The 15,062-nt window shown below is 46.7% G+C and overlaps 2 protein-coding genes across 8 annotated transcripts; one reads left to right on the top strand and one right to left on the bottom strand.

The window, feature by feature from the left end:
* The first annotated feature begins 5,161 nt into the window (after positions 1-5,161).
* On the top strand, positions 5,162-9,348 carry LOC118503937 (hemicentin-1). Of its 3 annotated transcripts, none has more exons than XM_036037809.1 (6): positions 5,162-5,283; positions 7,115-7,300; positions 7,712-7,921; positions 7,990-8,108; positions 8,170-8,314; positions 8,405-9,348. In XM_036037809.1, exons 2-6 carry the CDS (start codon positions 7,129-7,131, stop codon positions 9,316-9,318), a joined length of 1,560 nt encoding a protein of 519 aa, XP_035893702.1. In that variant the 5' UTR covers positions 5,162-5,283; positions 7,115-7,128; the 3' UTR covers positions 9,319-9,348. The 3 variants fall into 3 exon arrangements, with proteins under 3 accessions (XP_035893702.1, XP_035893701.1, XP_035893700.1); XM_036037808.1 differs by having other exon boundaries at positions 7,093-7,300; XM_036037807.1 differs by having other exon boundaries at positions 7,074-7,300.
* Positions 9,349-10,284: 936 nt separating this feature from the next.
* On the bottom strand, positions 10,285-14,778 carry LOC118503948 (deubiquitinase DESI2). Of its 5 annotated transcripts, none has more exons than XM_036037829.1 (7): positions 14,611-14,778; positions 14,066-14,535; positions 13,553-13,944; positions 13,317-13,483; positions 12,960-13,101; positions 12,793-12,881; positions 10,285-12,716 (listed from the first exon to the last, which is right to left on the bottom strand). In XM_036037829.1, exons 3-7 carry the CDS (start codon positions 13,685-13,687, stop codon positions 12,638-12,640), a joined length of 612 nt encoding a protein of 203 aa, XP_035893722.1. In that variant the 5' UTR covers positions 13,688-13,944; positions 14,066-14,535; positions 14,611-14,778; the 3' UTR covers positions 10,285-12,637. The 5 variants fall into 5 exon arrangements, with proteins under 5 accessions (XP_035893722.1, XP_035893723.1, XP_035893724.1 ...); XM_036037830.1 differs by having other exon boundaries at positions 14,066-14,424; positions 14,505-14,766; XM_036037831.1 differs by having other exon boundaries at positions 14,066-14,524; positions 14,611-14,763.
* Between the last annotated feature and the right edge of the window lie 284 nt (positions 14,779-15,062).

Here is a 15,062-nt window from a genome sequence, read left to right as displayed (position 1 = left end):
GCAAAATAACCTATAACTACCACTAGTGTTCTAGATTTCCACAATTAAAAACCTCCCGAAACATCTGCCACTAGGCCGCTTGGATTTTTGGAACAGGCTCCTTGAATTAAGCCTCTTTGATCAGGCTCCTTGTATTAGGTCCGTTGGACTAGACCCTCTGAAGAAGGGGCCTAGCCCAAGGAGACTGATTCAAGCGGCCTAGTCCAAGGGGCATAACCAAAGGGGCCTCGTCCAAGGAGCCTAGTCCAAGAGGCCTAGTCCAAAGAGCCTAGTCCAACGGGCCTAGTCCAAGGAGTTTAGTCCAAGGGGCTTAGTCCAAGGGACCTGGTCCAAGGGGCCTAGTCCAAGGAGTTTAGTCCAAGGAACCTAGTCCAAGGGATCTGCTCCAAGAGACCTAGTCAAACGGGCCTAGTCCAAGGGTCCTAGTCCAAGGGACCTGGTCCAAGGGACCTAGTCCAAGGGACCTATTCCAAGAGGCCTAGTCCAACGGGCCTAGTCTAAGGAGTTTAGTCCAAGGGATCTGTACCATGAGACCAAGTCCAACGGGCCTAGTCCAAGGAGATTAATCCAAGGGGCCTGGTCCAAGGGACCTAATCCAAGGGGCCTAGTCCATATTATCTGCTCGAAGAGGCTAGTCCAAGACCTAGCCTAAGCGGGCTAGCCCAAATGGCATGATCCAAGGAGCTTCATTTAAGGAGCCTAATCCAAGCAGCCTAGTCCAAGAGGCCGAGCCCAAGGAGCCTAGTCCAAAGGGCCTAGTCCAAAGGACCTAATCCAAGGGGCCTAGTCCATGGTATCTGCTCGAAGAGGCTAGTCCAAGACCTAGCCTAAGCGGGCTAGCCCAAATGGCATGATCGAAGGAGCGTCATTTAAGGAGCCTAATCCAAGCAGCCTAGTCCAAGAGGCCTAGCCCAAGGAGCCTAGTCCAAAGGGCCTGGTTCGAGGGACCTAGTCCAAGGGACCTAGTCCAAGGGACCTGGTCCAAGGGGCCTAGTCCAAGGAGTTTAGTCCAAGGAGCCTAGTCCAAGGAGTTTAGTCCAAGGGATCTGTACCATGAGACCAAGTCCAAGGGGCCTATTTCAAGAGAGCTAGTCCAGTTTTTCCCTCGATTATATTATAAAACAGTGATCATAATCGATATTCCGGTAGGCTCACTTAGGCTCACTCCGAGGGCTTCACCCAGTGAAAACATTATTGCAATTGCACAGACTTATTATTGCACAGACAGAAACACTCAAACACCATTAGCACATTAGCACGGCAAAACCATAATAGCTAGCTAGAATCCTAATGCATGTCCACTTTCCGTCCCACTTTCACAAGATTTCCCGTACTCGCGCACACGTGCTCACGCGTGTCAACCTCAACGCACAATCGAATCCTGTCCGATACGGCACGTTGACCATAGTTCCGCTGGTATACAGAGTTCACAAAACCATGCACCGTTTCCCCAAACAAAATGTGTATCAATTTACACTCGGCACTCAGCTTAAGAGCTCGGCTAGACAAACATCTCACCTTTCAAACATGGTGGGTCAACGGTGGTTGGGATTGAGCCACGTGTCGCGAGGGCGTTTAAATAGTGATAGTTTTTAAACCGCTCTATTTCTCACTCTTTTATCGCGAGTGGTACTTATGAGTCTTATAAGTCTTAAACGTCCTCATATCTCTACTCTGGTGTGAAGCCTTGTTCCTTTTAGATTTTTTTCTCCTCATTCCTTCCGTGGGTCAAATAGTCATCGTAGGTGATAAATATGTATCGACTGTTTTCAGCGTACTGGACAGCCTTCGTAGCATTCCTGAATCTTCTAGCTTGTTGAATAAATCATCTCGCTCCGTCGTCGGGCAATCAATGGCCTAATCCCGGATCGGATTGTTGTTCAATTTTGGACCCTCTCAAACATGAATAAGTCCAACGCGCCTCACCGTCTCAATTGGACAACAATCGGGCCTCTTGGCGGGTCTTCTATGCAAATAACTTAACTGAACAGTAGTATCAGTTCTTCGGGCTGGTCAGAATATTCAGCCAAAAAGCACGTTCCTCCGATCCACCAGGAGGCGGGTTTAGCTTCCCGAGTATTTGCTTCAATCGTTCCGCGGACCGTGCTTTTTTTTCCATTTTCCGTGCTTTTTTTTTCCTAACTCGGGAAATGGGATGGTCATTCAGCATCGATGAGAATCCGATTCAAAAAAGAACGTTTGCAAACCATCGCTATTATGCTCGCGAACGGATGCAGACGAATTAACTAACCGTAATACACACTGCGTCGGCCGTTGTGTTTCGGTCGGTGGTTCCGAATAAAAGGAGCGGGTTCTGCATGCGCGATTTGGATGGTGAATTTTAATCTTTTTCTCGTGAAAGTGAATCTTTTTCGTTTGTTGTGGTTCCGGTACAAGTTCAACTTGTGCAATGGAAAGGTGTGTGGTTGTAAATGTGACAGATTTTGGTGTAATTTTTGGCTGCTTAATTAGGTCTTCCCTTCGTGTGTTTTTCACGCAGGGCGCTCGATTATAATCGCGCCATCGGTGGTGGTGAGGCTTGCCAGCTTTATCCTAATTATGCTTCCTTTACACATGCAGCAAGTACATCCGCATAGTCGTGCGTACGATTTCCCAGAATGTAACATTAAACATACGGCACGAAAGCCGGCTTTCGTTCCGCTATGTTCATCGGGAAATCTGGTCAAAAGTATCGTGTACTGCACAGGGTTGTGAAACTTGGTTGAGTACAAGGCGCCCTAAGTTCCAGGTGTGTATAAGCGACTAAGAATGAAAGACAAGAGTAGTGCCATCTCCAACGAGCTACTGTAGGAAGCGGTCCGATGGTGGTGGCGACATCGGCAACGGTCTTCACACGGCAGGACCGGGTTTCAAATCCCATCCGGACTGTTTTCCCCGTAGTGAAGACTGGCTATCCAACTATGCGGTATAAATAAGTCTAGTAAACCAGAAATCGCAGGCATGGCATAAGAGGCCTTTAGGCCAAGAAGAGAGAGAGAGAGAGAGAGTGCTGCTGTTAGAACAAATTTTTTAGTGTCCTCTTATGGGATAAAATGAAACACGCTATACACGATACACTATCGAGAAAAATTGTAAACCCTGATTCTTGAATTTGGGGGTGGTCCGGTGGCCGAGGTGACTGCAGCGCTGGTCTTCGCCTGGCAGGACCGGGGTTCAAATCCCATCCGGACCATTCTCCCTGTAGTGAGGACTGGCCATCTAACTTTCTTCGGCTAAAGTCTGAATAGACGCCCCCCCCCCCCACCACCCACTCACGGCACTCACTTTTCGCTACTAAGTTACCTTAAATTTAGGTAAAAGTTGAGCAAAAATGTGAGAAATCATTGTTATAATTATTTATAATAATTAAAAATAATAAATAAATCATAAATAAATAAATACTTACAGTAAAAAGTCTGAAAAATATACCCTTTTGGGTAACTCAGTTGCAAAAATGTGTGTCCGTGAGTGGGGGGGGGGGGGGGCATCCATTCATACTTTAGCCCTTTCTTCTTCTTCCTTGGCACTACAACGTCGAGAGGTCTCGGCCTGCCATTTCTGGCTTTCTGTGACTGTGTGAGATTTGAACCACGGTCCTGCCATGTGAAGACCGGCGCCGCTATCGCCTCTGCCACCGGACCGCTGCCATCCAACTTTGCTTCGCGTAAAATCGAGTCAGAAAACCAGAAACGGTAGGCCGAGGTTGTAGGGTTTCAAGGTTGTAGTGCCAAGGAACTTCGCCGAGTTTTATTCCAGTACTCGAATATTGCTCGAAGCGCTCATCCGCATGCGAAACAGGAGCTCTCTGGTGTAGCTCTGAGAGCCGAGAAAAGTCAAATTAGTATTTTCCCATCTAATAACCAACCTTAATCCCGGGATAATTATAATCAGGAGCTAGCAATTACGAATAGGTCCCAGGATAATTAAAATTAAAAGCTAGCAATAAGCGAGAGTCTTGAGTGTAAAAACCGCATTCACGAAATAGACTCATCACCATCAATAGACAATCTCGTTCTTCTCATATTTGTGTTATGAATTAATTATTTCATTGTTTATTCTTAAAAGGCTTCAGGAAACATCGAAGTACCACAAGACCTAAGAACCAGATGACCTAAGAACCAGATGATCTCCAGACTTAATGTGGAATGTGGATTTAAAGTATAATCTATGCTGAAGGATATAGTTAAATTCAACGTGTACGATAAAAGACAAAAGCGGATTGTAAGGAACTCTGCAAGCTGTACCCCTTTGGAGTGTTGTAGAACAAATAATTAGTTAAGATTTATTAGAAAAGCTTCAACTAAAATAATCACCATTTTCGTAGTTATTTTCTTAAATTTCCTTTAGTTTCTCTATTTTAATGGAAAGCCGTAGAAACAATTTTCTTCAAGCCCCTAACCAAACAAATGTTGTCCATGGAAGAATCTACCAAATCACGCGTGCGATGTTTGACAGCCCTGCCCGGTCGGTCGGTCAGTCGGCTCGTGGGACACGCCATCTCTGGACGTTCCAGCGAGCAACGAGTCGAGCGCATCAGCATCAAAGCCCCGGTGTCACGCAACGCACAGTCGTAATCCAGCGATCGGACGGTACGGATCAGCAGTAGAACGCAAACCCGCACGCATGCACGTTACGCAAGTTTGAGTTGAGTTGAGTTGAAGAGTTTATCGCCTGCGCACGATCGGAAGGAAACGATTTCAATGGACGCGAAGTGACAAAAGTGCTAGCCTGCCCCGGAACTGGCAGCAATTAAGTGTCCGTAAAAAAAACGTGGTAGTGGGTCCATTCTATGCTCATTAAGCGACACCCAAAAAAAGGGACGTCGCTTGCATACGACCATTCAACACTAACAAAAAAACGAGCCATTTCTGCTGGTGCTATAATTGCAGTGCAATACGGTTCAGATCGAGGAAGCAGTTGGTGTTAAAAAAAACCAGAAACCCTCATCATTTTCCTTCGTGCAGTCGCAAGAGGATCAGTTACATGTTCGGCCCGGGTGATATGAGGGAAAGTGTCGATAGCATTAAAGCGTGTTGCTGATACGAGTGATCAAGTGTTCTAAATCGAGACTGCTAGATATCAGTGATTGCAAATACGTGGTGTGAAGCAAACGGAACGGAAGAAATCCTACCAAGCGCAAGTAATTGATTGTGCTTTGATCGTTACGCCTTTTTGAATTACTACTGTGCACGATTAACGGAAGCAAAGAACGAAACGGACTGTCAGCCGAACACGCGCACCCTGGAAAGACACTGGTTAATGAAGTGATCCATCGCACGTTCGGTAAGTGTGACAAATTGTTGACACCCGGGTAACGGTCCAGCAATCTTTCGACGTCAACAGTGGTGCGGTTGTTTAGCAATCGGTCCTTCTACGCTCTCTATCTTACCCAAGAGTTCGGTTCCACAGTCTATCAAAACTATAAAGTCATCAAAAATATTGGTCATCTTGAAGTTGTGATCACAACCCATTTACGGACATTAATGACCGGGCGCAGAAAATGGTTCGAAGCGCATGCTTAAGGGACTGGACGTTTAACGACTCCAAACGTCCGATATGGACACCGATAATTAGCCATCCCACATGGTCAATATTTTGTCCATTTTATCCCAGCTAAAGACCCACTAATTATCAAGCGTCAACCTACGCCTTTTCTGTTTGACCTGGCGAAAAAGTTGTAGGTTGGCCTGTTGGCCTAAAAATGGTCTACCCTTATCAATTGTGCATCATTCGATTGTGTCTTGAAGTTTGATTTCTTCGACTCTTGAGCAGCAAAAGCTCTTCAATTTGAACACCTGTAGCTTTTTAGACGAAGTAAACTTTTAGCAAAATGTTTCACAATATTCTACCAGGAATATGTTCCAGATTAAGCTATGAAGTCCGTTTAGTATGGTCTACAGTCTATTGGAATACGAGTCTTTGAACACGGAACCCTGACTGGGCGCCATATTTCTTTTAGGTCCTAATAATGTGAACCTTGAACAAGACAAACGGCCATTTTAAATATTTTAAGAGTTGCATTGTACGCACACGTTGCAGGACTCTTCTCTTCTGAACATCTTGTCCACCTTGGGCAGCTTGGGCCCTATAAAGAGTCAAGGCTTCCGTCCATATAGAAGATTTCCTCGAGGAGAACTGATGACAGTTATGAAAAAGATATCTTGGACGAATAGCACGTGGTTGAATGAAGACACTTCCAACTCTAGTGAGCAGCGACCAATAGATTTTTCTTGGAAATCCATAACCGGAGGACCTTTCCTAATCATTTTCAAGCCAAGGCGGAACATTAACTCAGAGCTGAAAAGTGTTTAAAACTGGCGAACCTTCTATTGTGACTGTAGTGGTTAAGGCGCCAACTAATAAACGCTGGGTCGTCCTGTGAGGAGGCATTTTTTTTTTTGTTGGTAAAATTAATTTAATCCATAGAGACATCTGATCCCCATCTGAAGTTTAGTCAAGGCTTAAAACCCTTCCCGGAGTGCAGCAACTTAGTTGACGGCCTCCATGCGTCTGGTCCAGAAATTTAAACGTAAACATTCGCTTGTTCTTCAACATAAGACATCGAGTGAGATATGAAACGAGGGCTGAATAATTACTCCTAGAATGCCTTCTAATTGTAACACAATCCATCGGATGTTCTTCATTCTCTTAAATGAAGCCTAGATATTTGAGTGCCCAGACCAATATGAAGATCCTTTGTCTCTAAAGCCGATGTGCGGTGGTAAGCACATGTTTCCTTACACCCATTCGGATTGGGTCACACTTTTCAATCCGCTCTCGAGTGACCAAACACTGTTTACCCAATCATGCCCCACAACACAGCAACACACAGTGCTCCCACTTTGGAATGTGATCGACAGGCATTTCACGAGTTGTACGCCACAGCTCTCTACTTGGTGGAGAATATTGTTGACATTGGAAAGATGAAACGGCACACCACCCATCAACCCCGTTAAATGCATAGAAAAGCGCGATTCATAATCCAAACACAGAACCGAGAACAAGGAACACATTGGGCATCAGGTTACCGGGGGGGCGCGCGTTACTTCATCGCAAACTAAATGTTCCATTAGAGTGTCCGTTTCGCAACAGGGTTTGTTTTTTGTGTGTGCAGCTTCCAGCGAGAAGATGACAACCACGCTGATGCAGCTGCTGGTGGCGTTCGTGGTGCTGCAGGCTGTCCTTGGTACCAATCGGCAGATCGTGACCGGAAACCCGGCAGCCGGTTCGTTCCTGAGCGTACCGACGACGGTCAAGCGGTACGAAAACGATACCGTCCTGCTGCCGTGCTATCATAACTGTGAGTATGACCCTATAACAACCTTTGAGCATGGATGACCCAGGGTGAGGGTTAGTAGCAATTAAAGCAGAGACCGTACGCAAGGGTTGTGCAGGAATGCGTCACGATTCCCTAACATGATAACAACGCGTGAAAGTTCTCACCCTTGGAGGTCGGATTCTACCGGGTGACCTAAGATTCTTTCCGTCCAAATTTAGTGGACATATCTCTCTCTCTCAAATCACGACCGACGCATTTTCGAGCGCCATTGCCATTGTTGTGACCCCCGCCCAGCCCAGGGCCATTAAATCAATTACTAGACGCGCGCTCGGTAGCCCTCTATTAGATTAACGGCCCAGAGATGATACAATTGACAGCTAACACTAACCTTTCTCATACACTCCCTACGGCTTGTACGTGTGTGGCCGGTAGCTCCCTATCGGTATGTGCGCTGGTCCCGGGATGATCTGCTGCTGGTGGACTCACGCTATCCGGACCTGAAGACACCGCCCCGCATGCGGCTCTGGCCGAACGGGAGTCTCGAGGTGACGGAGGTTCAGACGGAGGATACCGGAGACTACATGTGCGAGATCATGACCGACGGTGGGAAAGCTTCCCAGCGGCACACCATCGAGGTCCAGTGTGAGTAGTTGATGCGTAACGCCAGCTCACTTCACCCGTTACTGATGCCGTGGTTTCGACCTTTCTAGATCAAGCGACTGCAGCCGTCTATCCGGAGGATCCGATCGATATCCGCGTGGGACAAATACTGGAAGTTGTGTGTCAAGTTACGGGCGTTCCCCAACCGTACGTCCAGTGGACGTTGCAGGTAGGATGGATTTCGTGAGGAGACCTCCTCGAACCTCTAACCGACCAGGGCTTCATTCCAGAACGAAAACGCATCGATACCGTTCGAGAACGAGCGCAAGCTAGCGGTGCTGATCGAGGATCGTAGCTTCTCCGGCCCAGTCCAGTGTACGGCTACGAACGGTGTCGGCGAACCAGCTACCGCATCCGTCGAAGTTTTCGTCCACTGTAAGTTGTGTCGCTCGCTGTGACTGATTTAAGTTGCTCCATTGTTGCGGGAATTGATGGCATTGTGTTTGCTCCCATCACACTTCACAGTTGTGCCGGAGATTGAAGTTAAACTTCCGACGGTACATACGCGCGTCGGTGAGACGGGCATCCTGGAGTGTCTGGTAACGGCACACCCGATCGCTACCATCCACTGGTTTCATCACGGGCTGCCGGTGGTATTTGATCGGCGCATTGTTAAGCTGGATGCACTCGTTACCAAGCATCAGTACTACACGGTGCAGCGGCATCAGCTAGCGATACGGAACCTGCGCGATGCCGATCTTGGTCAGTACGAGTGTGAGGCGGGTAATCGGGTTGGGATTGCGGGTGCCCAGCTGGAGCTAACCGGACGGCCGATGGTGGCAAGCTTTAAGCCGGCGGCCGAGATGTCCTCACCGACGACACACAACTTTATCTGGCAAACGGAGAGCTACTCGCCGTTGATCGAGTACAAGCTCAAGTTCCGGCGGGTCCCGTCCGGGAACGTGACCCCATCGCGGCGCAATTTTCCACTGCTCGCCTGGAACGAGCTCATAATACCGTCGGACGGTTCTTACGGTCCGCTGCATTCGATCGGGTACACGCTGCAGGGTCTGCAGCCAACGAGCGTGTACGAGGTGATCGTCCTATCCCGCAACCGGTACGGATGGAGCGATCCTAGCAACATCCTAAGGTTCGCTACCGGTGGCGAGGTGGAGATTGAACCAGGCAGCGAAGATACGTCCGCATCGATGATGCCTTCATCTTCCTCCACGAGCCAGACGACGGAAACGCTCGAGTACAGCGAATCGGAGCTAGGTAACTTTGCTGGTGACGGTGGTCTTATCACGGACAATATGATTCCAAACGATTTCTTCGATTACGGCACGGTCGGCGAGGGTGCTGCGCTTCGACTGGCGCCAATTTCTACGCCCTGTTTGCTTCTACTTTCAGCGATCGCTATTCGAGGCAGCTTTTCGTAGCAATAAAACCACATGTTTGAGACCTGTAAAGCAAAGCTGCGTAGAGTTGCGCCAGATGAGTTCTCCAGAGAACTCCCGAGGATCGCAGACGTTTGTGGAGTCCACAGTAGGGTTTATCCATCCGAAACCTCGCCGCAGTCGGACTCACGAACAGGGTGAGAGTCTCCAGCTAGCAGGTACTTCATCTTCAATCTTCATCCCATTGATCCTCAATCCAATCCCGAGGGCTTCGCGCTCAATGTACCGCTTAATCTCCCCAACCACAACCATGCGCGATGCCCTTTTTTATGTGACTCATTCACTTATCCAGTACGAGTTCGCGGCATCACCCATCCCGGGCACGGCCGTAGATCGTTTTCTTCTAAATGAATTAATTGGTCAATTATTTGTGCAACATTTTTCTCCATGCATTCGGTGGCAGAACAGTCGAGTCGGCCGACTCGTCAGCACCGTTCGCTGCGGAGTTTGCGCTGGGAAGAGTGAAGGAATTATAAATTTTTAATTAAATCAACATCTTCAAGATGCCTTTTTCCCATGCGAGATCCGTCCCATCGATGCGAGTCCGAGGTTTTGTGGAATAGGGTTTCGCACTTTGCCACTTCCCTTTCGGGGTGCCCTTTGCCATTGCACTTAACCGAGGGCCAAAGGTTCTCTGTCCAGGGGGGGAGGGTTCGTCTTATCGATCGGAGTCGGCTCCGGATGTGAAGCAGATTGGACGGGGGGATACACTTACGATATAATTAATAGCTTCAACTCGCTCCCCAGAAGCTTTCCTCGTTGAGCCATCTTGAAGATGGTGGTCAACGTGCCGCCATTTCTTTCCTCCCCTTCTCATATTGTCGGCTTTTTTTTTAAACCAGTGAGATACGTCACTTGTCTCACACTCTTCAACTGCGCTCTGAGTTTGTTTGTGATTTTTATATTCATTAATTATACATTTTGTTCGATTTAGTGTTACTTTTCGTTTTTTGAGTGGTTTGGTTTGTTTGTATTACACCGCCTCTCCATTGTTCGTCTCACTTATAACCTGACTTTACTTACTAATTGCTAGTAGGTTGCTGGAGGAAGGAGAAAGAGAGTGAGTGAGAGCGCAAACAGTATGTTACTAGCGCTACTGTCCGTGGGGGCCATTTTGGGTTTTTTTTTCCTTCTATAACAGTTGGGCTGTAGCCCGCTTCGGCAGGTTGTAAAGAGGCACACACAAAAACGTGTAACTGAATATCAGTATTATCAGTAGAAAAAAAAAACACAAACAGTGAAACACAGACACATTTTCTACCGACCTCTCCATTTCGTTTCGTTTCGTTCTACAAACTACTACTTCTGATTGTTTGCTTGTTTGTGTAATGTTCTGCAATATCTTTTAGCTGGACACATGTTGTTACTCCCGGCCGTCGGATAACTAATGATCATAATGCCCCGGACCAAACGTAGTGAGACGTGGTGTTGCGGGACTTAGTAGTAGATAAAAAAAAGGAGTAAGATAATACTTTTTTCTCTGCCCCCCGGCCAGCCAGCCAACCAAGTCAGTCAGCTCTTAGTGTCCTCTCCGGTACATTTGTGGTGTTTTGTCCTGTTGGTTTGTGTATGTGTGTGTGTGTGTGTGCTTCAATAATATCAATACCAGCCTGCCTGCCTGTCTGCTGCTGTTGCTTAAATCCTATGGCAGAACAATTTGGAATAACATCTCGCTCGATCTTCTCTACACTGGAGGCTGGAGTTTGCTTTGATTGGAGTTGGGGATTGCTTGGGGAGGAACCCCCGAACGAGTGGAGTAGGTTTTAGTTAGTTAAACTCTGTAAAGATCTGTTACGTCCGTCCGTCCCCAATCTTCCCCCCCGTTAACACGATTATTATCTGTCGATCGATGATCCGCTGGTAGCTCAACGCGCGTCGGACGATGATGGAGGTCCGTCGTCTTCCGACCGCAAAAAAAAAAAACAAAAACCATACCACACTATACTCTATGCATCACTCTATAAAGTTCGTAAGTTGACGGTGTATGTTAAATATCTATATATCGCACCGGTCCCCGATGCCAAGACCGTGGGACGACCGCTTAGTTAACCTCTTCTGCTTTTTTTTTTTGTCTACTTTTATGCTGTGTTTCCTTTACTTCTTTACGTTCGATTTTTAATACGCTCCTCCTGTCTCACCTTGCCACACACCACACTATCGCGATTAGTAAGTAGTATTCTCTCACACAACAAACAGCTGGTTGCTTCTTAGTTTAGGTAGTATTTTTCTCTTTTATAGTAACGATTTTAGATTATTTGTGGTTTTGCGTTAGTAGTTACCTTCTGTCGTCTTTCGTCCTCGCCATAAAGCTTTACCTCACATCCGACCACACTCGGGGGTTGTCGGGAGGGGTTTTCGAACTAATTTACACAGTTTTATTACACGATTTGCTACTATAACAAACCAACCAACACGGTTCAGTTCAATTTCCCGAATAAACTAAGGATAGGGGGACTTTGCTGAGAATCATCAAAGTAATATCTTCTTCGTTTTGTTTTTGGTTATTAACATTATCCTATCTGATGAGAGCTTCCTAAAAACAAAACAACAACAAAAAACGCAATCTCTTTCGACAGTCTATGGAGTTTTTGTTTTACGTTTACTGTTTTACTTCTGAAGACGAGGGTTTTTTTTGTTGTAGCTGCCGTACTCCACACGGACACTGCTGCTGCTGCTACGGTTCCGGGTAAAATTGGGGGTTTTAGTGCACAAAATTACTCTACTTGCGAACGAATGCCCTCACGTTGTGTTAACCATGTGGACACTTGCTTTACAATCTCCAACAACTCAAAAATGAGGATCAACAGGGCGAATGGTGTTCTTCTCACTCGTCGTTTTTTGTTTCTTTTCTTTTCGTTCTAATGAAATCTGTGAAATGACGGTGGAGGTAAAAGATGTTAAACTGTTAAAAAACAATACAACGCTAACGATCACGGGTAGGAGTTCTTCTCAAACGTATAGGCCGTATTTCTGCACCAATGTTTGCAGAAGGTAAAGTAAACGATGCTTGTCCCTTTACCAATTTTAATCGTTCCCCGGGTGGTCAAGTTCTCTTACTGCTTATCATAATCAGAAGGTTAAAAGAGCCTAAAACTCATCCTAAAACAAAAACCTGGTTTTTAACCGAAAAGTATCGAGAATCGGCAAGTAACGGGCCCCTTAGTGCTGCGGAGCTTAATTTTAAATTAAAGGAAAAAAACGGTTCCTCTGTGGGTTTGGTTGGAAAAGGGTACACATTAGAGAAGTAGAGTGGTGGAGTGGTAGAGGTATCGTCATTACGGTTCGCCGTACGGTGCTACTCTCAAAATGGGCTCGAATCGGAGTCACGATCCTGTATGGCGGTTATCGATTGTTGTAAGGCATTGGGCGTTAGCCATTCTCTGGAAGGGGGGGAAAAGAATTCCATTAACTTAATGTTTTTATCAACTGTTTGTCAAACGAAAAATCAACCCTTACTTTGGTAAGCAGCGTTGAAGGAAGGGTACGCACGAGCTAAAGTGTGCTAACCGATTCACCCAGCTAGGGATTTCCTGGCCGCAAAGGATCTAATAATCGGGGAGAAAGCATAGATTTAGCGTTAGCTTTTGAGAGCCGATTCATGTATCACACACACACACACGGACCTGTGTCAATGCGCCGGAAAAGTGATTGCAGTTGTTGTTCATTAGATGGTACCGATCGCCACGGAACTGGTTGCCCAGCTCCTCTACGATGCGTCGCACCTCTTCCTCGGTAAAATCTGTACATCCGATCTGAATGCTTTGTCTGGGGGAGGGATAAGAAAAAGATGGCATTAATTATTACTTGCCTATTACCAGTCAGTTCTGGTAAAATTTTGATTCCTAAAACCCGGTGATTAAAGCGCCTAGGATCTGATATTCCGCAATTGTCATAGAGACCGTTTAGTACAAAGGGTCACTCAAATAGAGGACCATCGAATTTTCGGAATCAATCTACTACCCAACTAGTAATTCTCTTACCGAAACCGAAACTGGTCACCCAGCTCGTCGTGATCCCGGGGCGATATTTCGAACACACCGGTGAACGGGAACGGATGGCCACCGTAGGCAAACTCCGTACCGAACACCTCCACACCCGAATGGAACACACCTAGGCCGATCGAGGTGGTATACTCGTTGATCCAGTACTGAAACGAGAAGAGGACGTTTAAAGCACGATCCCACTGATGAAAGGAACTCATCGGCACTACACTTACCATATCGTACACATTGAGAATGACGGGTTCGCGGCTTCCCATGCTCGTCGGCAGCAGCTCGTCGCTTCCACTATCCTTTGGCACACCGAGACAGCTAGGGAATGGTAAATTGCACGGAAGCCCGTTTGAGAACATCACACATTCAACCACCTGCTCCGGCTCAGACGCACGCACACATACGCACGCGTGGGAACAATTTTGCGTGCGGGTACGTGGGTTCCGAGACTGAATACCGCACGGCGATGTGGGTGTGTGTGCTAATGTGTGAGGAGGAGTATTCTACACAGGAGTAATATTGTCGTCTGAAAGGGAGGCTTTTTTTTCAGAAACCGTCAATGGGAAGGGGGCACACTCTTGCACGATGCACGATTACAGTTTGAACGGGAACAAATCTAAAATGAGTGAATGAGAAAAAAAAGTAAGATAATCATAACCGGTACAATGGGACGGGTGGAGTTGGTGCACCTAACGATGGGGGCAGATGAGCGGGAAAGATCATTTGCGGAAACTCACCTGATTCAACTGAGAGGGAACTCTGGAATCCCGCTTAGTATCAGTATCTGGACGGTACGTGGTTTTTTTTTACAACGGGTGAATTTGTAGGCGCAGCAAACACACGGAACAAGAATTGTGCAGATTTTCGTTTGCCAATCACACACAGAGCCAATCAACGGACAGCAATTTCGCGTGCAGCAAAGCAGATAGCCAACTGCGCTTCAGCGGCAGCAGCAGACAGGTAAGCAGCTGTTGTTAGTCGATGACGATTGCTACAACGTAGGCTTTTCATGCTCTACGGATGTGTTGGGTTTTCCTTGTGATCCGGACAGCACATTTCCTGGTTCGAATGGAAGGAAGGAAGGCGCCAGGCGTTTCTGTGGCGGACACGGTTCCTTCTTGAATGAATGATGTTTTTCCCCCCTGTGTGTGTTTTTCACAACAATATGACACTCACTGCTGGTGGGCAGGTGGGCTCTGTGGGACGACTTTTCCCCCCTTGTTAGTTTAGCTTTCACAACACAGCCATCTAATTTACGCTGGAATACACTTTCCGTACCAACCTGTAGATGGAGCAGGATATGGAGCCAAACCGAGCGAAAGGGATTTGTGTATTTTAGGATTTATATCGTCTTTCTTTATGCTGAGATGTTGTCTGCTTTTCTTGTGTCGCTTGTGTATGTGTTTTTCCCTGTGCTTCCTTCGTTTTGTTCGAAATGTCAATTGACAGTTGAATGCAGCACAGTGGGATGCTGTGTTTGTGTCCTAAAAACGGTGTTCTAAAGATAGGTTTATTTTTTCCAGTTGTTTCACTATTTCTAAGTCATTCTCCTAGTTCTTTTAAAATATTCTGTATTTTACGCGTAGGTCAAATATGTACTTCGACGACAAAAACAACAGCAGAAAGCATCCCACGCTGTGCTAAAACCTGTCATTAACAAGGTGATCACATTTAGTGGTACCTCTATACACCTCGATAAGAACAACCACCGTTTGACAGCAAAGTTGGCTGTCT

The sequence above is a fragment of the Anopheles stephensi genome, chromosome 2 (assembly GCF_013141755.1).
Source record: "Anopheles stephensi strain Indian chromosome 2, UCI_ANSTEP_V1.0, whole genome shotgun sequence".
Classification (NCBI taxonomy): Eukaryota; Metazoa; Arthropoda; class Insecta; order Diptera; family Culicidae; genus Anopheles; species Anopheles stephensi.
This window is presented reverse-complemented; position numbering and strand designations above follow the sequence as displayed.

Coding starts and splice junctions, on each gene's coding strand:
- LOC118503937 (XM_036037809.1), top strand. CDS start 7,129: ATGACAACCACGCTGATGCAGCTGCTGGTGGCGTTCGTGGTGCTGCAG. Junction 7,301..7,711: donor GCTGCCGTGCTATCATAACT/GTGAGTATGACC, acceptor TGTGGCCGGTAG/CTCCCTATCGGTATGTGCGC. Junction 8,315..8,404: donor CGTCGAAGTTTTCGTCCACT/GTAAGTTGTGTC, acceptor CACACTTCACAG/TTGTGCCGGAGATTGAAGTT.
- LOC118503948 (XM_036037829.1), bottom strand. CDS start 13,687: ATGTTCTCAAACGGGCTTCCGTGCAATTTACCATTCCCTAGCTGTCTC. Junction 12,882..12,959: donor TTTCCGGCGCATTGACACAG/GTCCGTGTGTGT, acceptor CCCGATTATTAG/ATCCTTTGCGGCCAGGAAAT. Junction 12,717..12,792: donor CTTCAACGCTGCTTACCAAA/GTAAGGGTTGAT, acceptor CCCCCCTTCCAG/AGAATGGCTAACGCCCAATG.